Here is a 23,566-nt window from a genome sequence, read left to right on the forward strand (position 1 = left end):
CTAAGGGGTTAAATATGTACTATGGCATATTTGAATGTGTTTATTAACCCTTTAGGCTTCAGGGCCAGACATTTTATCTTACCATTTAGGATCTAATAATATTTGATATTTTTGTATCAGTACAACAATGTGGTCACTTGTCTTTTACAAGACACGGTGTAGTTTATACATGTACCATTTTGGGGTAGATACACTTTAGAGATTAATTTATAGCATTTATTTCTAAAAGGACAAGCAAAGAAAAAAAATAGTCTGCCATGTTTCTGCATATATTGCAAATCATTAATAAATATAATAAAAAGAAGATGGCACAATACTGACCCCTGTGCTAACCCACTGTTAACAGTGACCTAGTTAAAGTATATTCCATTAATAACCACCCTCTGTTACCTATTCTCATAATTTCCCATAATCCCATCATTCTTATTTTATGTACCAACTTTGTATGTGGCACAGTATCAAAACACCTTCGAAAAGTTTGAAAACACAACATTCACAGCTTTACAATGGTCCAGTCCACACAAAGAAGCTAATCCAATAAAGACATTAGCATTATTTGATAATCCCTATAAAATTCTGATAATTACAAAAAAAAACAGAATAAGGGCTCACGAAGATGACTGTATTTTTGGTCCGAATGCGATACGACAAAACATCGGACCAAGGGTATTCTATGGGGACATGCACATGTCTGATTTTTCTTGGACCAAGTCTGTCCGAGAAAAAGAAAAATCACAGCATGCCCGATTTTCATCCATAAATCAGATCACACCATGATCACACTCTTATCAAACTCTAATCAGAGTCTGATCAGAGTGTGATTAGCATAATCGAACCAATTTTCACAGATGAGAGAAAAAACGGTTGTGTGACCCAAACCTGAGGCTGAGTTCACATGTCCACTAGTTATGCGTTTGAAATAAATCCTGTAAACAAGAAAAAGTGGATCGCATCTGTACAACTGTTTTGTCTGGCTGAAAAAACCTGATTGTTGCCGGATCCATTTGTGAACTTCAATGTGGACAGATCAGTTTTAAAGTGTATCAGATTGAAACTGATGCAGTTTTTTGTATTTCAATGTCATTTTTACTGCATATTGAAGTGAAGTATACTTGTAGTTCTAATACAGGGAAGAGAGACTTCCTGTTTCTACATAGAACTTGTTCACATATGTTGTGTTTTTCAGCATTTTTTTATGCAGATTTTTATGCAGATTTTCAGCTGCCTTTTGCAGTACAAGCAAAATCTACCAGAAAGCAGAATTCTCTGTTCACATATCATGTTTTTTTTGTTGTTGCGTATTTTGTGCCTTGGTTGAGTTTTTGGAAAATAGAGAAGGTCACTTCTTTCAGCGTTTTCTCTCCCATAGGAAGTAATGGGTGGTGAAAAAAACGCTGAAAAAGCGCATCAAAAACACACCAAAATTTGCATCAGCATTTTTTCAGCGTTTTTTCCACAAATGCAATCTGGTGTATATGGAGCATATAAAATGGAGTTCAGTACTTGCTGATTTAGTACTTGCTGTTCCAGTTGAGATCTATTTAGAATATATTGGGGGAAAAAAATGGAAATTTGTAGTACGGAATTTCATTTTGAATATATATTTTGAATTATGTCGGGGTTCTAAGAAATCAAGACAAGACGGCTCAGTTTTTGCATCCAATTTTAGCATGTGGATCCTTTTTTTGTAATTCTCCCTAACAGTGAAATAAACCACTTTAATTTGTAAGCTGCATTTTGAGCCATGAGATGAAAAATCTTAATTTCAATGTATTTTTTCTATGTCGTTATTCTTCCACGCTCAGTGTGAAGTGTCAGGTGTGATGAAAGAACTACAAATAATTTCATAATCACTTTATCATTATACTTTCATGTGAATCTCAAAATGGATCAGACTTCAAGCTGTTACTTTCAAGTTTTAAGATGCTCAAATCTATTTTGAAATACCCAGTTATCTGCTGTTTGAAGGAAATGTTAAATATCTTGCAGATAGTCTAGGAATGACTTGTGATCTACATACTATAGGTTGTAATATAATTGTAGCAAATAAAATCTGCCTCACTTCCTATGATATGTGGCTGTTTTATATAAACGTATTGTAAGTATAGGACCTGTTGTGTACGAAATAAACTATTTTTTCATGTTCAAATTAAAATGAATGTCCCCCTTTTCAACACCATTTACAATTCACATCATAGTCTCTTAATTCCATGTTCTGTTCCGTCTTCGAGGAAGAACAATGAAAGTAATGGAAATTCTTGTTCCCATTACATTACAGACACCAGCAGCCCCCGATGGACCCCATACAGGCCATTATGTACAGGGGTATCATACTCCGGGGGACTGAATACAAATTCATGTCACAATTTTCAGATTCATATTTTTAAAATAATTAAAAAACCAATATTTGCTACTTTGTGTTGGTATCAGTAGCGTACTGCCAATGGTGGCAGGCCACGCCAATGCTATGGGGCCCGTGAGCCGGGGGGCCCGGTGTCAAGGCCCGCGCCAGGCCCCCCTCCGGCCATCAGCGCCCGCACTGCCCGCCAGCACAGAATGATGAGGTGGAGGCATCTGCTGACGCTCCCCTCCTGCATCATCATTGCTCACGCTGATGGCTCCGGTCATCAGCGCAAGCAATAATGACGTCAGCAGACACTTCCACCACCCATCACTCTTCCTTGGAGACTGACGTGTCAGAGCAGTGGGCGCAATGACGTCATTACAGGGTGCCTGCTATTCTGACATGTGCGGCGCTTCACACCACAGGCTCAGCAGACCGGAGCATCGGGTGGAACCAGGAGAGGTGAGCATTGTATTTATTTTTTAAATCAGTAACTGATGGCCATAATAGCGTATGGAGGACCATGAGGGGTGCATTTAATTGTATGGAGGACCAGGGGGGTTCATTATATTGTATGGAGGACCATGCTGGGTGATGTGGGGGTGCATTTTATTGTACAGAGGACCATATGGGTGTGCATTATACTGCATGGAGGACCATGGGGTTTGCTTTACACTGTATGGAGGACCTTGGGGGGTGCATTATACTGTATGGGGGACTGGGGGTGAATTATACTGTATGGAGGACTGGGGGTGCATTATACTGTATGGAGGACCATTGGGGTGTATTATACTGTATGGAGGACCATGGTGGGTGCATTATACTGTATGGAGGACCATGGGGGTGCATTACACTGTATGGAGGACCTTGGGGGGGTTCATTATACTGTATGGAGGACCTTGCGGGGTGCATTATACTGTATGGAGGACCATGGAGGAGTGCATTTTACTGTATGGAAGACCATTAGGTTGCATTATACTGTATGGAGGACCATGGGGGGTGTATTACACTGTAAGGAGGACCATGGGGGGTGCATTTTAATGTATGGAAGACCATGGAGGTGTGCATTATACTGCAGATTATTTGCAGATGAAACTAAACTCTGCAGGGTAATCAATACAGAGGAGGACAATTTTATATTACAGGAGGATCTATGTAAACTAGAAGCTTGGGCTGATAAATGGCAAATGAGCTTTAATGGGGATAAATGTAAGGTAATGCACTTGGGCAGAGGAAATAAAATGTATAATTATATGCTTAATTGTAAATCACTGGGCAAAACTGTCACTGAAAAAGACCTGGGTGTATTGGCGGACGACAAGCTCACATTTGGTGGCCAGTGTCAGGCAGCTGCTGCAAAGGCATATAAAAGAATGGGATGCATTAAAAGAGGCATAGATGCTCATGAGGAGAACATAATTTTACCTCTATACAAGTCACTAGTGCGACCACACTTAGAATACTGTGTACAGTTCTGGTCTCCGGTGTATAAGAAAGACATAGCTGAACTAGAGCTGGTGCAGGGAAGAGCGACCAAGGTTATTAGAGGGCTGGGGGGTCTGCAATACAAAGACAGGTTATTACACTTGGGGTTATTTACTGTGGAAAAAAGAAGGCTCAGGGGTGATCTTATTACTATGTACAAGTATATGAGGGGACAGTACAAAGACCTTTCTACTGATCTTTTTACTCTGAGGCCTGAGACAGGGACAAGGGGGCATCTTCTACGTCTGGAGGAAAGAAGGTTTAATCATAATCACAGACGCGGATTTACTGTAAGAGCAGTGAGACTATGGAACTCTCTGCCGCATGATGTTGTAATGAGTGATTCACTACTAAAATTTAAGAAGGGCCTGGATGCTTTTCTTGAAAAGTATAATATTACAGGTTATATATACTAGATTCCTTGATAGGGCGTTGATCCACGGAACTAGTCTGATTGCCGTATGTGGAGTCAGGGAGGAATTTTTTCCCCAATGTGGAGCTTAGTGTTTGCTACATGTTTTTTTTTTGCCTTCCTCTGGATCAACATGTTTGGGCTATAGGTTGAACTAGATGGACTTAGTCTTCCTTCAACCTTAAAAACTATGTTACTATGTTACTATGGAGTGCATTATACTGTATGTAGGACCATGGAGAGTGCATTATACTGTATGGAGGACTTGGGGTGAATTATACTGTATGGAGGACTGGGGGTGCATTATACTGTATGGAAGACCATTGGAGTGCATTATACTGTATGGAGGACCATGGGTGGGTGCATTATACTGTATGGAGGACCATGGGGGAGTGCATTATACTGTATGGAAGACCATATAATAACAGGAGACAACAAGAGCTTTTAAATGCAAATAAGAAAATTCTTTATTAAATATATATATAAATTGTAAAAATTCATATAGAGTCCATAAAAGGTATACGATGTGTTCAGAACAGAAGCAGACACCCTGTCAGAGTAACCAACCCAGGGAGTAAAGTGCAAGGTAAGAAGGATTATAAATATACATGACCACATGTCAGCACATGACCACCTAACAAGTTAAATGCTAAAAGGTAGAATTGAGTAAAGGGGGGCAGACAATGCTGCTAAAACACCCCATAGCAAATCAGAAGCAAAGCAAAAGGAGCAACAAGTAGTGGCCCTCCTAAGGAATTGTAGCATAAATAAAACTAGTGGTAAATACTTACCCTAGGGCAGGAGACCCCCCAGTGGGATGAAAGGGTGCTAAAACAACTTCCCAACGCGCATTTCGCGTTGACAATGCGTTGCTTTCTCAAGGGAAGGTGTATGGAAGACCATTAGGGGTGCATTATACTATATGGAGGACCATGGGGGGTACATTATAATGTATGGAGGGTCATGGGGGGTGCATTATACTGTATGGAAGACCATTGGGGTGCATTATACTGTATGGAGGACCATGGGGGGTACATTATACTGTATGGAGGACCCAGGGGGGTGCATTATACTGTATGGAGGACCATGGGGGAGTGCATTATACTGTATGGAAGACCATTGGGGTGCATTATACTATATGGAGGACCATGGGGGGTACATTATACTGTATGGAGGACTGGGAGTGCATTATACTGTATGGATAACTGGAACGTGCATTATACTGTATGGAAGACCATTGGTGTGCATTATACTGTATGGAGGACCATGGTGTGCATTATACTGTATGGTGGACCATGGGGGGTGCATTATTTTCTATAGAGGACCATGGGGGGTACATTTTATTGTATGGATGACCATGGGGGATGCATTTTATTGTATGGAGGACCATGGGGGTGCATTTTATTGTATGGAGGACCATGGTGAGTGAATTATATTGTATGGGGGACCATGGGGAGTGCATTATATTTTATGAAGGACCATGAGGAGTGCATTATACTATATGGAGGATAATGGGGGCACATTATACTATGTGGAAGGTTATGTGGCGCCATTATAATATTTGGAGGGCTATGTGAGGGGCCATTATACTGTGTGTAATCAATTATAAAGTGTGAAGATTTGCGTGGGGTCCATCATACTGTTTGGAGGGCTGGTGGGGGCCATTATACAGTGTGATGAGGTGTGGGGCCATTATACTGTACATAGCCCATTATACTGCATGGAGAGCTGTGTCGGGGTCACAGTTGGGGGATCATACTGTGTTGGGGTCAAAATACTTTGCCTTGGGAGTTGAGGTGGGGTACAGTAGGGTCATTATACTGTGCATGTGGAGGCTAATGCGGAGAAATTCACCATGGGGGTATCATACTGTGTTAGGGGGGCACTTTTGTTGGCATCATATTTTATGGGGGCAATGAAAGAGGAATTTATGACTTCAGCAGGAGGAAAATTACTATGTAAAGGCTGGAAAGTTGTGAGATATGTTCTTCTGTGACCCCAACAAAAAAAATGTTTTCAGGGCCGGGGGGGGGGGGGGGGGCGGGAGAGGAGGCCCAATTAGAATTTCTGCTGTTGGGCCCCATAATTTCTTTGCATGCCCCTTTTATAAAATCCAAATAAAATTAAATAAATTTATGGGAGTACTGTGAAAGAATGTGGAAAAGTTCACAGGTTCTAAATACTTTTTCAAGGTTCTGTAGGCATGTGCAGGGCATTATTGCCCTGCACATGGTGTAAGCAACATAGCTAACTCAGAAGAACTATATTCCATTTCTAATTGGAGTTATTTGCTAATATTATTATTACTACTACACCTACTACATATTGGATAGAATCTTGAAAATGAGAATACCCCTTCAAGTTTAATAGACTGAAGGAATTGAAAGTAATAATTCAGAAATAACTGAATTATTTTTGGACTAAATGTGGTGAATGGCCTAGAATTCTTTGCCTGAACTTGCTTATGGACTAGCCTTTTCTGCAAATCACACTAGACCCCAAATCCAAGGTCTACCTCATGCCTTCATGAAAAATGCAATACTGCTCATTATTGAGTGGCGTGTTTGACAGCAGTCTGATATAGAATGCCCCTCTATATCTACTCTAAACCTTTTAATTTATACCTTATGTTAACACTAAGAAAACAGAGTAGTGATTAGAGATGATAGAATCTTTTCAAATTCGAATTCGACAGGTTTCAAAATTAAAAAAAAAAGTGATTCGATTTACTGCGAATCTCAATATTGAAAAGCCTCCAATTGCCCTGGAAAGACGTTGAGTCTCTTAGCAACGTATCCAACGCATTTCAAGGTCTTTGATATGTTTGTGTTAAAGTTTGTGACCTCACCATAGAAACAAATGATAACCCAGTAGCAACCAAAAGCCCATTTATTAACCGTGCACTGACAGAGTTTCATGTTTTTTTTAATTAAAAAATGAAACAAGAAATGTCTGAGGCATAATTTTTTTCAGGCAAACCGTTCTGTACAGAACACTTACTCGAACTGACGGGGTCACTGTCAGAGGTAACATCATCCTACTGTGACTGAGATGAGTCACTAATACACTTGGTGGAGGTAAAGGAAGCCAATTGTCACCTGCTTTTGATAGTACTACCACCCAGATGGCAGGTGCCAATGGTGGTGGTGGTGCTTCTGCCAGCAGCTCCCACATTTTTATCTGTATCATGATGCTTTATATTTTACACTACCGCATCCATTGTCATTTCCACTTTATCTTTTAGTTTACATTTTGTACAACACTATGAATCAACTTTTGATAACCTTTTCAACCCCAATTATTCAATCCTTGCCAAAATGGATGCAACAAGAAATGCTAGTTAGGTTGGCACAAGTAAAAGGTGGCATCAGGCTGCAGTATTGGGATGGTGTTTACAGTTACCAAATTTGACTAGTAAAACAGGTGCAAAAGGGGGACTATTTTTTTCTAATTTTTTTTGCTATTAAACAAAACTTCAACCCTCTTCCCAAAAATAAGAAATTCTAGGTTGGTACATATCTAAAATCCCTGCACCTGCAACATGGCACTGTATTAGTGCATCATGTAGGGATGCAAAATTTGCCTAATAAAACAGATATGGAAAAATAAATATATGGTTGTGACACGCACACTTTGTCAGCTAGAATATGTCTGGATTTATGAAAGAATAAAAAAATGTGTAAGGGTATGTGCACACGATGCAGAAATGCTCAGGATTTTTTCCTGAGCGTTTCTGCATCTCTCTGGCAGGAAAAAACGCATGCGGATTGTACATGCGGTTTCCTGCCAGGGACATGCGGAAATGAAGCGGTCTTCACTTTCATTTCCGCATGCGGGTTGACAAGCGCTTCCCAAGCGATTTTAGCATCACTTGGAAAGTGCTTGTCAACTTTACACTATATAAATCCATGCAACCGGCATGGATTTATATAGTGTGTGAATGTCAAAAAATAAATATATACTTTACCCTCTGATGGCCCCCGGTGTCCTGCTTCGCTCGGTCCCGGCTGCCGGCAGTGAAGACTTTAGGACCTTCCGACGTCAGCGTCACGTGACCCGTCACATGACTCTGACGTCAGCGAAGGTCCTTCTTCATTCAACCCCGAAGTGCCGGGAACCAAGCAGGAGCACTGCGCGGGCTGTCAGAAGGTCTAAGGCTGAGCCTAAGGCTGAGTTCACACGATGCGTTTTTCATGCGTTTCCGCGGCGTTTTTGCAGTTGCGTAAACGCTGTGGAAACGCATTAAAAACGCATGGTAGAAGGGCAGCAATGTTCCCCAATTGAAATCCGCATGTGCTGTGCCCATGATGCGGATTTTTCCACAGCGTAAACGCTGCGGTCAAAAATCCGCAGCATGTCAATTAATTTTGCGGAAATGCTGCTCTTTTGCCGCCATTGACTTGCATTAGACCGCATGGAATCCGCATCACTGTATATGTTGATGCGCTTTTCATGCGGTCTAATGTGCGGATGGTACCCGGGTGTGGAGGAGAGGAGACTCTCATCCAGACCCAGGTACCATTAAAAAAAAAAGAATAAAATAAAAAATACATATATTCTCACCTTCTGACAGCCCGCGCAGTGCTCCTGCTTGGTTCCCGGCACTTCGGGGTTGAATGAAGAAGGACCTTCGCTGACGTCAGAGTCATGTGACGGGTCACGTGACGCTGACGTCGGAAGGTCCTAAAGTCTTCACTGCCGGCAGCCGGGACCGAGCGAAGCAGGACACCGGGGGCCATCAGAGGGTAAAGTATATATTTATTTTTTGACATTCACACACTATATAAATCCATGCCGGTTGCATGGATTTATATAGTGTAAAGTTGACAAGCACTTTCCAAGTGATGCTAAAATCGCTTGGGAAGCGCTTGTCAACCCGCATGCGGAAATGAAAGTGAAGACCGCTTCATTTCCGCATGTCCCTGGCAGGAAACCGCATGTACAATCCGCATGCGTTTTTTCCTGCCAGAGAGATGCAGAAACGCTCAGGAAAAAATCCTGAGCATTTCTGCATCGTGTGCACATACCCTAATTGTAATTTAAATGCAGTAGGAAAGATGCTACATCATATCACCAATCAATCACACAGAGTCTGTCATTGTTGCTGGCCCCACTCCCATCTCTCGCTCCACTTACCAATAGAATCTCTGTATTTTTCTCATCTGCTACATTCCTCTTCCTCAGTGCTACATTTGTATAACACATTAGTATCTGAAGTATTTGTCCAATGTTTTAGGGCTTTATCTTCTTATCCCTGTTTCTAAGCTCTGATGTCCTTTCACTATCCTAAATCACTGCAAGACGGCTGATGCACTCCCTGTCTAAGCTTTTAAATGGGCTAGAATAGTCCCGCCTGATTGGCTGAGTTATACCAAGTGACATGATAGCTGTAAGGCATTAGGGGGATGCTCACTCAATAAATTTGGTGCATTTTGAAATCTGAAACTATTAGCAGGCTTAGCTTTTGCACCTTTTCAGTGGTGAAAACTGATTGTAAATCGGGGGCATAGTGTCTTTTTTTTTTTTAGTGCAAAAAATGTGCCCCCACCCCTAATGATGCCCGTGACAACTACAACCTTTGTCTATACCTCATCCCAGTGATATATAAATATGACAGAATGGTTTATAAAGAATGAAACAGTCAATCCTTTTAGATTATAATTTTGGTAATATAGGTATTACCATTCTCAATTACTGAAAAAAATAAATATAGTTTTTAATTTTTATCAAAATCTAGCATCATTCATGATCTACAGAAATCCAGCAGTCATCTACGAGCAGCTGAAGAGTCTACCTTATTTTTAACTTGATCAGTGTGTTATTGCAGCCGCTGTGTTATCTGTGGTCACTGCATTCTTCATATATCTTCTGCGGGCTCTGCTTCTTGTCATAGTAAAGGCCATGATGATTACATTAGTGCTATGTAGTGTCTGAAATGTAGCTATGTGAAATATTGATGGGTTGGCACAACACCGCTATTACTGGCTGTGAAAGTCAAACACTTGTACTTATCCTGCAGATAAATAATGATATACTTTTACCATGTGGTTAGTCCATTGTTTGTTAAAGAAAAAATCTACACTTAAAAAAACAAACATATTTTCACCTTAGCTGTTCTTTAAAGGGAATGTGTTATTATCATAAATAAACTATTGTTAAAATACATTTTTTTGTTAAAGGTATATTTTAAAACTTTGTGGCCATTTTTTATTCTATATCACAATCTTTATCATGAATAAAAATGAAAAGTCACATGTACATTAGCCACAATGAACAGACTCGTATTGAAGCATCTAATGAGCGTGTGCAAAGGTCATTGTGAAGGGAGGGGGAGCAGGGTCAGCTGTGACATTACTTGTGATTGATGGATCCTGTGTTGTCTTGTCTGCCTTTACCTTGTTGAAATCTCTTCCTGAAAGGATAGGAAGTACGACTCTAAATTAGCCCCAGTGGCCAGTGTGAAAATTGCAAGATTGCTAATTTTGTATTTTAATAAAGATCGTAATATGGATAACACAACATTGTCAAAAATTCGTAAACATACAAAAACTTGATTTAAATAATAGGTCATTTTATGATGACACATTCCCTTTAAATTGAACCTGTCACATTGAGAAACGCCATTTACCTGCAGATATAGGGTTAATCTGCATGTAAATAGCATATAAATTCTGTGTGGCCGGCTTATTGGAGCAGCAGCTGCAGAGAGAAAATTAAGTTTTATTCTCCATGTAACCATTCACTTACAGCCATTAGGGCGGTGCACAAAGCGGTTACTATACAGTGAGTGTGCTGTAATCCCTCTGATTGACAGCCTGCCCTGCTCACTCCATGCTCACGCTACAGAGCAGCTTGTCAATCAAAGTGCCGGGGAATCATCACAGCCGCGTTCACTGTTTATTGATTGGTGACTATAACCTCTCCCTGCACCATTCCAATGACTGGAATTGAGCAGCTACAGCACACATAATAATCTCAGGCCAGCAGTGAGATTATGTTTGGCCTCCGACAACGGCAATGTGGGGCCCATAATACTATATGGAGGACTATGTGGGGCCCATTATCCTGTTTGGAGGACTATGTGGGGCCCATTATACTCTATGGAGGACTATGTGGAGCCAATTATACTGTGTAGAGGGCTATGTGGGGCCCATAATACTATATGGAGGACTATGTGGGGCCATTATTCTGTATGGAGGACTATGTGGGGTCCATAATACTATATGAAGGACTATGTGGGGCCCATTATCCTGTATGAAGGACTATGTTGCGCTCATTACTCTGTATGGAGGACTATGTGGGGCCCATTATACTGTATGGAGGACTATGTGGGGTTATTCTGTATGGAGGACTATGTGGGCCCATTACACTGTATGGAGGACTATATGGGTCCTTGTATGGAGGACTATGTGGGGCCATTATTCTGTATGGAGCACTATATGGAGCCATTACTCTGTATGGGGGACTATGTGGGGCCATTCTGTGTGGAGGACTTTGTGGGGCCCATTATACTGTATGGAAGGCAACGTGGGACCCTTAATACTATATCAAGGACTATGTGGGGCCCAGGGACGTACATAGGAATCATAGGGCCCCATAGCAGAAGTTCTAATTGGGCCCCCCCCCAAAAAAGTAAATAATTGTCAGGGTCACAGAAGAGCAGATCTCACAACTTTCCATCCTTTACATAGTAATTTTCTGCCTGCTGAAGTCCCAGATTCCTCTTTCATTGTCCCCATAAGGTATGATGCCAACAAAAGTGCCCCCCAAACACAGTGATACCCCCATGTTGAATTCCTCCACATTCACAGTATAATGACCCTACTGTACCCCACCTCAACCCCCAAGGCAAAGTATGGTGACCCCAACACAGTATGATCCCACCAACTGTGACCCCTACTCAGCCCCCCATGCAGTATAATGGGTCTACATACAGTATAATGATGCCACAATGAATAATGGCCTGCACTAGCCCTCCAAACAGTATAATAGGCCTACATACAGTACAATGGCCCCCACACAAACCTTCACACTCCACAGAGTATAATGCACTCCCCATGGTCCTCCACACAGTATAATGCACTCCCCATGGTCCTCAACACAGTATAATGCACTCCCCATGGTCCTCCACACAGTATAATGCACTCCCCATGGTCCTCCACACAGTATAATGCACTCCCCATGGTCCTCCACACAGTATAATGCACTCCCCATGGTCCTCCACACAGTATAATGCACTCCCCATGGTCCTGTACGCAGTATAATGCACTCCCCATGGTCCTCCACACAGTATAATGCACTCCCCATGGTCCTGTACGCAGTATAATGCAGCCCCCACCATAGGTTAAAATGCAGCCTCCACCATAGGATAAATATGCGGCCCCCACCATAGGGTAAATATGCGGCACCCACCAAAGGGTAAAATGCAGCCCCCCATAGGGTAAAATGCAGCTCCAGTCCTCCAGTTTTATCAGTACTCACTGATTTATAAATAAATACATACTCACCGTTCCTTGTTCCCCACAGCTTCAGTCTCTGCAGCATGTCTCTCTCATCACCTCATCAGCTGCCAGCTCCATTGTCTGACACAGCGTGGTGCGTCATCACCCCGCTGCGTCAGACGCAGAGGAGGAATGATGGGAAAGGAGGTGTCAAATGATGCCCCCTCCTCCATCATTGCTTTCAACCAGGGCTGGCTCCAGGTTTTCATGGGCCTCGGGCGAAAGAGTCTCAGTGGTCCCTTTAACACATACAACGATTCATGATGCACAGATATGGCGGAGGAATATAGGTATAGTACACAGGCCCAAGCCTGCACCCTCATCCTTTACATATGCAAACATGCACACGCGCACAGTAGTCAGACATGCACACACACGCAGTACGCAGACATGCGCGCACACACACAGTATGCAGGGCGTGTCTGATGGCCATCACAGACATGACCCTGGACCATCAGGGGGGCCCACTCACCATCGGAGCCCGGGCCTCTCCCCCAGCATCTCCGCAGGACCACCGGTGCTGCTTGATTGCCGGCACTTCACCAGACATGGCCGCGCGCAGTGGGTTGTGCGGCTGTGTCTGCTAGTAATGACGCGGCAGGGGGGACACACAAGCACAATTAAAGATGCAGTGCCGACCCTGCCGTGTCATTAATACCAGACACAGCCGCACAGCGCACTGCGCGTGGCCATATCTGGTGAAGTGCCAGCAATCAAGCAGCGCCGGCGGTCCTGGGAGATGCTGGAAGAGCGGCCCGGGTTTCGACGACGAGTGGGCCCCCCTGATGGTCCAGGGCCCCAGCACTTGCCCGGGTACGCCGGGTGGGTGCTGATACAAAAAAAACCAAAAAACTGCTGACGGTTGAATGTGGAGCAGGGGCTGTAGGAGGGGAGCCCAATGCAGGGGCGGCGGGGGCCCGATGTGGGGGTGCACGGTGCAGGTGCTGACACCGGGTTCCCCCGGCTCACGGGCCCAATAGCAGTCGTGTGGCCTGCCGCCATTAGCGGTACGCCACTGGTGGGACCCATTTTTCTGTATGGAGGACTGTGTGGGGCCCATTAAACTGTATGGATGACTATGTGGGGCCCATTACACTGTATGGAGGACTATGTGAGGCACATTATACTGTATAGAAAGCAATGTGGGGCTCATAATACTATATAGAGGACTATGTGGGGCCATTATACTGTATGGAAGGCTGTTTGGGGATCACAGTTGAGACATCATATTGTATTGGTTGCACCATACTTTGCCGGGGTGGATACAGTAGGGTCATCATACAGTGCGTGTGGAGGGTACTGCATACTGTGGATGAATTCACTCTGGGGGTATCATACTGTGTTTGGGGGGCACTTTTGTTGGCATCATACTTTATGGAGGCAATGAAAGGGCAATCTAGGGGCTTCAATATGAGGAAAATTACTTTGTAGGGCTTCAAAGCTGTGAGATATGCTCTTCTGTGACCCCACCAAATATTATTTTTTTTTGTGGGAGTGGGCCCAATTAGAAGTTCTGCTATGGGGCCCCATTATTTGTATGTACCCTCCTGCCCGCGAGTGAATACCCAATGCCCAGTCATGTGATCTGGCTCATAATATCTATTAATTAAAATGTACTTTGTTCGTGGGACAACCCCTTTAAGTTTGTTTCCATATGAAAAGGTTCATTGTTATATTGTTATATTTGATGATAGAGAAAAACTTCCTCAATTGTAGACATTTTTTTGATAACTACTATCAAGGTTGGCCCTCGACTTTGTCCAAGTTTTTATGTTTGGCCCTCTGTAGTCCAGGAATGTCAAACTCAAGTACACAGGGAGAATATAACTTCATTTTCTCCCTATAGATGCTGCACCCGTAAGTCTAACTACACTGTTTAAACACCATTTCGCTGCAGATTACCCCTATATCTGAAGGTAAATAGCGTTTCTTGAGGTGACAGGTTCCCTTTGAAGTGACTATCAGTTTAAGATAATCCCTTCAGGTTCCTTCAGGATCTGCTGCTAGCAGGATGTCCTGCTTTTGTGACTCACCAATAATCAGTTGTACCTGTGGAGGAGGCCTGGCAGCTAAAGTTTAATTTGCCTACAACCCCACCCAAGTACCCAAAGCAAAAAGTTTGTATCCCAACCTCCACTGAGAGCTCCGACATATATTTTATTAAAGAGAATCTGTCACCCCTTCGAAGTTATCAGACCTCTACTATGGGCATAGAGGTTATAGAAATGTAATCTATACTTACCTGTATGGCCCATATTACAAGTTTGATTGCAGAGAAATCTCTTTTTATTCAATCCGTTTTTCTAGGCTTGGCGTCTGGGGGATGCCAAGAAATGCCCGCTTATATGTTTAATTTAAATATCCCCCCCCTCCCCTGCACGTCAAAGGGTCTTGTGACGTGCAGGGCCCAGAGCTGAACATCCCGCACATGCGCAATGCGCCTATAGCTGAAGGCGCTTTTTTTTTCTCCCTGCGCTATTTTACTTGTCTGCTCCAGTGCGCAGGCGCCGGGAGTCACTGTGACTTCCGCTCCAGTGACCTCCGGTGTGCGCAACAATGAGGTTTGGTCCCCACTTCCTCCAGGGTAGCAGGATGCTATAGATTAAATAAAAAGAGATTTCTCTGCAATCAAACCTGTAATATGAGGCATACAGGTAAGTATAGATTTACATTTCTATAACCTGTATGCCCATATTAGAGGTCAGATAAGTCCCAGGGGGTGACAGATTCCCTTTAACAGCTCTTTATACCAGAGAGCTGGCATGCATAGATTAATAATTTTCTCTTCAAACAACTGCCTTTTACCCAGTACATACTTAAAGAGATTGTCCACCTTTGGGGACATTTTTTTTCATGTATTTGTTTTAATTAATTGCTTGTAATTGGAGCTAAAAACATTTTTGCAATTGGGTTTTAATAAAGATTGTGCAGTTTGCATTCTATAACCTTTGTGTTGCACAGTCTATTGCTGGCTACAGAATGAGTTTAATGAGAATCTGTCAGTCAGCCGACAATGATGGTTTGATGGGGAGTTTTTAACTCTTTTATCTGTCTTTTTCTGAGCTCCTCTCAGTTGATTAACACAGAACAGATCAAAGTAAATGTAAAATGGTGCAAAATAATTAATGAAATCCAAAAATTGATTATTAACCCCAAAGGTAGACAACCCCATTAAACTGGCTGCCTGTAGTCCCCACCAGGGGGTGCTTTATGTATATGAATTCATACAACTACTATTAAATGTAAGTCGGTTAGGCAGTCAAGAAAAAATTGGGAGGAGGGGGGGACAACCCAGTGATTGACTGCAGAGTTACATGACTTCATGTGGAAGTACAGTCACCGGTGGGTGACAGGGAGGCTGTGGAGCAATAACTGCAGGGAGATGGTAAGGTGGGTATTTCTATTTATTTTTTTTAATCTTAAATAATTGTGTTGTTCTTTTTTTCTGTCTTGTATCAATTTTTAAATGAGTTAAAATATTAATTTTTTAACTAGAATTCCTCTTTTTAATATTTCTAACACTAAAAAAATATATATACAGTACAGACCAAAAGTTTGGACACACCTTCTCATTTAAAGATTTTTCTGTATTTTCATGACTATGAAAATTGTACATTCACACTGAAGGCATCAAAACTATGAATTAACACATGTGGAATTATATACTTAACAAAAAAGTGTGAAACAACTGAAAATATGTCTTATATTCTAGGTTCTTCAAAGTAGCCACCTTTTGCTTTGATGACTGCTTTGCACACTCTTGGCATTCTCTTGATGAGCTTCAAGAGGTAGTCACCGGAAATGGTCTTCCAACAATCTTGAAGGAGTTCCCAGAGATGCTTAGCACTTGTTGGCCCTTTTGCCTTCACTCTGCGGTCCAGCTCACCCCAAACCATCTCGATTGGGTTCAGGTCTGGTGACTGTGGAGTCCAGGTCATCTGGCGTAGCACCCCATCACTCTCCTTCTTGGTCAAATAGCCCTTACACAGCCTGGAGGTGTGTTTGGGGTCATTGTCCTGTTGAAAAATAAATGATGGTCCAACTAACCACAAACCGGATGGAATAGTATGCCGCTGCAAGATGCTGTGGTAGCCATGCTGGTTCAGTATGCCTTCAATTTTTAATAAATCCCCAACAGTGTCACCAGCAAAGCACCCCCACACCATCACACCTCCTCCTCCATGCTTCACGGTGGGAACCAGGCATGTAGAGTCCATCCGTTCACCTTTTCTGCGCCGCACAAAGACACGGTGGTTGGAACCAAAGATCTCAAATTTGGACTCATCAGACCAAAGCACAGATTTCCACTGGTCTACTGTCCATTCCTTGTGTTCTTTAGCCCAAACAAGTCTCTTCTGCTTGTTGCCTGTCCTTAGCAGTGGTTTCCTAGCAGCTATTTTACCATGAAGGTCTGCTCCACAAAGTCTCCTCTTAACAGTTGTTGTAGAGATGTGTCTGCTGCTAGAACTCTGTGTGGCATTGACCTGGTCTCTAATCTAAGCTCCTGTTAACCTGCGATTTCTGAGGCTGGTGACTCGGATAAACTTATCCTCAGAAGCAGAGGTGACTCTTGGTCTTCCTTTCCTGGGGCGGTCCTCATGTGAGCCAGTTTCTTTGTAGAGTTTGATGGTTTTTGCAACTGCACTTGGGGACACTTTCAAAGTTTGCCCAATTTTTCGGACTGACTGGACTTCATTTCTTAAAGTAATGATGGCCACTCGTTTTTCTTTACTTAGCTGCTTTTTTCTTGCCATAATACAAATTCTAACAGTCTATTCAGTAGGACTATCAGCTGTGTATCCACCAGACTTCTGCACAACACAACTGATGGTCCCAACCCCATTTATATGGCAAGAAATCTCACTTATTAAACCTGACAGGGCACACCTGTGAAGTGAAAACCATTTCCGGTGACTACCTCTTGAAGCTCATCAAGAGAATGCCAAGAGTGTGCAAAGCAGTCATCAAAGCAAAAGGTGGCTACTGTGAAGAACCTAGAATATAAGACATATTTTCAGTTGTTTCACACTTTTTTGTTAAGTATATAATTCCACATGTGTTAATTCATAGTTTTGATGCCTTCAGTGTGAATGTACAATTTTTATAGTCAAGAAAATACGGAAAAATCTTTAAATGAGAAGGTGTGTCCAAACTTTTGGTCTGTACTGTATATATTTTTTCAATTTAAAACCCTAATAAAATATATTTTTTCATTATTTCCCTTTATCTTTGTAGTCTTTGGAATATCAAGTATGGGATTTGTTATGTGAAGCTGACAAGACGGCAGAAGAAAATAAAGACCAAAGCCAAGTATATGACGCAATGGCATTGACCCTAAAGGAAGCATGGGACGCCCTCATCCTGGTGCTGGAGAAAAGGAGGGATTTATTGCAGATGACTGCCGAGTTCTTTGATTTTGCACTACAGGTTTGTGGTCGACACTAGTGTTATAAATAATGTATCATAGACCTAAAACAAAATGCAATTACATTGAAATTTTTACAAATTAATAAAATGTACTAAAGTTCCTTTAGTCTGTATTAAGAGTATGAAAACTGATTTATCCTTTATGTCTACTGTCTACTAAAAGAGGGGCGGACATACCACTGTTGCAACCTGTGTAGCCGCACAAGGACCCAGGAGATATGGGGGCTACTTACACCTCCAAAGCAGATGGAATTGTGCACTATGAGGAGCTATTGGACTGCAAAGGGCCCATATATTGTTCTTGCACGGGGCCCTCTTTTGTCTGTGTCCACCCCTGTAAGATATCAGATGAAGTTAAAGGCTCAGAACCAGAGCCTGCCCTACTGAAAGAGTCATAGTCTCATTTCTATAAGATCTAGCATTGCCATATAGACCTACAGTCGCAATGCTCATACATACTGAATATATTTATTATTTATTGTGTTCTTAATTTCAGAGAGCTGTACATGTGAAAACAGGGTTTCCAATATATAACAGTCAGTACCATAACAAGGTACAAAAGGTATCACTAAACATTGCACTATACGTGACAACAAGGTTCTAGGAGAGTGGGGACCCTGCCCATGAGGGCTTACATTTTGGGGGGGTGGAGGTGGGGGAGGGGACAGTAGTTGAGGGTAGAAGCTACTGATGTAGCACTAAGGTGGCCGTGCGGTTATTGCCGTTGAAGGCTTTCTTGAAAAGGCTTGTTTTCAGGTTGCATTTAGAAGTGAACCTGTCAGCTTCCTGAGGCCCCCGAAGCCACCACTATGTCTTTATTTAGCCCTTTATGTACTTCATAACAAGCCCCTTTTTGTGGTTTATACATTTTTGAATCTCCATAAAATCAAGTTTATAACTGAGATAGCGATATGCTAAATAGCGGGTGACATAGGACTCAGCCAGCCGCTACTACCGGCTCCTTGCAAATCTGGTGGCTGGCCGAGTCCTAGGTCACCGCGGCCTTCCTGGTCATGCGCAGTGTGCGGATTAAGCTGGGGAGCATACACCTGGATTTACAGAACATTGCCAGGGAGGCAGAGACTTGCACCGAGCCAGGGGTGTGCCACTCTTATCACTCCACAGGGGTCTGACAACATGATTACTGGGAAGACTAGTCTGGAGAAAACAGCAGAAAATCCATGAGCCACAAAAAGGGGCTTGTTAGGAAGCTCATAACAGGATTCAATAAAGACAAAGAGGCAGTTTGGGGGAACTGGGGAAACTTTTAACCCCTCAGTGACCAGGCCAGATTTTTTAAATCTGACTTGAGTCACTTTATTTTTCATGTTCACAGAGTGGAGCCATATCTGAGGCTCGCAGGCTGCATTGACTGCTCCTTTCTGCTCCATGGCTCCTCTCCTGCAGTGTCTGGACACTGAGGCGCCATGGAGCAGAAGGGAGCAGCCAGTGCAGCCTGCGAGCCTCAGATATGGCTCCACTCTGTGAACATGAAAAATAAAGCTGGATTCATCTAGTGGATGAGGAGCTCGAATATATCACTTGTGTCACTTTATGTGGAAGTAACTCTGGAGTGGCCCAAACACTTGAAGTTTTTATTGCTTTCAGCAGGTTTCACAGCAAACAAACAGAACAGCTATTGTCCACAGCAACCACTGATCCTGCGGTCCTCTGCACATGGCCTGTGCGCACTCTTCTCATAGACAGATTCTGGCCTGTCTCTCTGTTTGCTCCAAGACACATCCAGTCTGGTCAACTTCCCTGAGCTGACTGACTAAGGAGCACAGTTAGCCTGGTTATGTGTAGGGCTAGCCAGGTGATCTAATGAGCACTTGTAGAGCCAGGATTTCATCCTAGCCTACTTGGCTTTGCTACAAAAGTTTCAACACATCCCAGTAATTTTGAGATTGTTTTTTCGGGACACATTATACTATATGTTAATGGTAATTTAAGTTAATATGATTTGCGTTTATTTACAAAAATATCAGAAATTTGGCAATTAGCAATTTTCAAACTTAGAATAATTATCCCTTTAATCCAGATAGTCACACCACACAAAAAAGGTAATAGATAACACTTACCCCATGTCTCCCTTACATCATCACCATTTGTCAAAGATTATTTTATTTTATTTGGATGTTATAAGGTTTAAAAATGTAGCAGCAATTTTTCATTTTAATCAATGAAATTTACAAAATTTACTTTTTTGGGGTAATTATTTAGTTTTGAAGTGACTTTGAGGGACCTGTAAATTGGAAAACCATCCAATGTGATATCATTTTAAAACCATCGCTCCTCAACATATTCAAAACTACTATTTGGTAGTTTATTAACCCTTCAGGTGCTTTTCAGGAATTAATGCAAAATGACATGACAGGAATGAAAAATTTTATTTTTACCACCTAAATGTTACTCACATCTGTACAGGTCACTATAGCTGGCAGACTCTAAGGCCATTATTTGGAAGTGAATTGCCATGGCAGTTTCCTATAAAGTAGGTGGCCAGGAGAAAAGCAGAGAAATAATTAAGGAGCATTAATGCTTAATTAGCACTATTTCTCCTTTATTATACAATGGTGCACAGTAGTTGCACCATTACTAATTGGTAACCAATGGCTCATGCTAGCTTTATGCATATTTTACGGGGTTCATTGTTGGAAATTATCGCCTATCCATGGGATGGGGGATAATTTTCTGATCATTAGGGGTCCAACCATTGGGATCATCAAAGATTTTTAGAACTGCAGCTCCATTCTTTCTTATGGGAGTGCCAAAGACCAGCCGAACACTGTGCTCGGCAATCATGATGGTCCAATTAAGAATGAATGGAGCGACTAATGCACTTGATCAACTACTGCTCCATTCACACGTGGTTCTTCAGAGCCCCAATTATTGGGATTTGTGGGAGTCCCAGCGGTTGGACCCCCATCAATCGGGACGTTATCCCCTTCACAAGGAGAAGTAATAACTTCCAAACTTCTGAACACCTCATTAAATCACCATTATGGAAATATCGCTTTTAAACTTTATTTGCAAAGAATTGGAAACCCCTTTTACTGCTTCCGGATCGTCTATAGACTTTAAACGTTTGGGCGGTCCTGCTTCTAATCTGCAGTGATATTCCAAAAAAGGTCACTGCATAAGAGGGCAGCTACAAACAATAATGGAAGCAAGGGTCTGGCTGTCAGAGACATCCAGAGTCCCCATAGAGAAGGCAGAGATGTTTTTTTACTATCTATGCCTTCTCCATCGCTGTATACAGAGCGCTAAACAAGCGCTGTATACACAAAGTAATAGAATGCGCTGACGGCACTTCCGCCTCCATATACAGTGGTCATGTGATTGCTGTGTATAGGGAGGGAGCAGAAGCTGCTGTGTCATAGACAGCTCTGCTATGGAGCCAGGAGGCTGCATTTCCTAATATGCCAGCCCCAATTACAAGGGAAATAAGATGAAAATAAAAAGATTTCAGCAGAAATGCTGATTCCAGCAATGTATCACTTTTCTGGGTGCTACAGTTCTGATTAAAAACTGTTTTGCTGATCTAGCAATTCTCTGAATGCTGAGCTTTGTATAACCCCGCCCACACCACTGATTGGCAGCTTTCTCTGTATGCTGTGCATAGGCAGAAAGCTGCCAATCAGTGGTGGGGGTGGGGTTATACAAAGACCATGAGTATGGCAGCAGGTTTACTAGATCTCTAGTGATTACCTCCTGCTGATAAAACATTAATTTTTATCAAAAACTACAGCAAACAGCCCAGTAAGTGACACATGGCTGGAATCAGGGTCTCTGCTTCTACATTATGCTGCTCTCCGATTAGGTGGCAAAAACCTGCTGACAGATTCCCTTTAACTACCAGAAAGTTATACTTATGAACTTTAATGACCTTGCAAACTTTCAGATAGGAAGTTCTGAAAACTTTTCCCAGTTCACAAGGAATAAAAAACTATCATCCAAAAGAGAGGATATATGAAAAAATAAAGCGATACAAACATAACAGGCTTTTTTAACTTGTGGATTCCAAACTTTCAGGAGCATGTGCAATCCATCATTTAATTTCATTCTATGCTAGGCTAGCGGATTTAAAAAATGAAAAGACTGTCTTTGCCTCATACTATTTTCAGATTTATGTATTAGAGATTTGCAAAGATTTCAGTTATAGATGGAACATTATAACAGTAGTTTGCATCAGCGTGCGATAATACACGTAATTCACCTAATAAATATATAACACGTACTGTCGGCTTGAAATTTACTTAAGATTACAATTTTCAGTGAATTTATTCCAGCAGTGAAAAACTGAATTGTCTATCAATAGCATAGTTATAGGCAATGTTATTTTGCCCATTATTTTGCGCACTGAAATTAGCTTTGTGCTGAAGTTATGTTGCCCTGGTAATAAATTACATTTATTAAGTAGGAGTGAGCATACGTACATGGGTCATGTTCAGTGGAGAAAAGTTTGGGATGTTTTCTGATGGCAGACAGCTATTAAGCAATGGTTCTTGTACTGTTTTGAATGTTTTTTTCCACTCTCCTGCTTACGCTGGTTTCTTTTGCCTTTAGTTTTCTGATGCCATTGATCATGCAGAGTCTCTTCTTCAGGATGCACCCGATACCGATGATTCTAATACAAACAACCTTCTACAGCTTCAGCACTATACAAAGAGTAAGTAGTGTTTATTATGGCAATGCGCTTCTGATATTAAAGGGAATCTGTCAGCAGGAAACTATTTATATGTACATGTAGCTTTTTCACCGACAAGTCCAGCAGTCTTTTTACATGGCCAATCCGTTCCTCCATTACTGACAAATCAATGTTTGAACTGATATGCAAATGAGGCTGAAGATCTGAAGCCTCTGTCACTCCAGTTCTATTCCCTTCTTCCTCCTGCTTGACTGACAACCTCTATGCTGTGTGACTTCAGGCAAAGTAGCAGATAGTTAAGCAGGAGGAGGCGGGGCTGGGTGAGGAATAGAGCTGGAGTGACAGAGACTTCAGATTTTCAGCCTCATTTGCATGACAATTCAAATGCTGATTTCTCAGTAACAGAGGAATGGACTGGCATGCTAGAATAGTCTTTGAAAGAGCTACATGTGCATATAAATAGTTTTGGGTATGAAATCAGGCTGACAGATTTTCTTTAAAGAGAACCTGTCACTTTCAATAAATATATAATTATTTTACCTGGTGTAAATGGCGCTATTGTCCAGAATAGCCAGTGTGAGGTTTTTGGCCCTTCCGCATGTACGCCTTCCCAGGAGTTGGCTTAAAAAAATAGAGATTTATGTATAGACAAGATAGTGCTGTATCTCAGGAATGGAGAGGCACATTAACAAAAGAAAAACAACACCAGATCCCGGAAAACGGGCATTCCACCATATGTGAAAAAA

General features: G+C 42.1%; 1 protein-coding gene across 2 annotated transcripts in view; it reads left to right on the forward strand.

Moving 5' to 3' along the window:
- CCDC141 (coiled-coil domain containing 141) overlaps window positions 1–23,566 on the forward strand; it is a 271,474-nt gene that overhangs the window by 82,753 nt on the left and 165,155 nt on the right. For both annotated transcript variants that reach the window (XM_073646809.1, XM_073646810.1), the window contains exons 3-4: window positions 17,978–18,169; window positions 22,739–22,841. In XM_073646809.1, the coding sequence (XP_073502910.1) occupies window positions 17,978–18,169; window positions 22,739–22,841 (295 nt within the window). The remainder of the gene's footprint in view (window positions 1–17,977; window positions 18,170–22,738; window positions 22,842–23,566) is intronic.

The sequence above is a fragment of the Phyllobates terribilis genome, unplaced genomic scaffold, assembly GCF_046119375.1.
Source record: "Phyllobates terribilis strain yellow unplaced genomic scaffold, ASM4611937v1 Scaffold_9__5_contigs__length_417890890, whole genome shotgun sequence".
Taxonomy (NCBI): Eukaryota; Metazoa; Chordata; class Amphibia; order Anura; family Dendrobatidae; genus Phyllobates; species Phyllobates terribilis.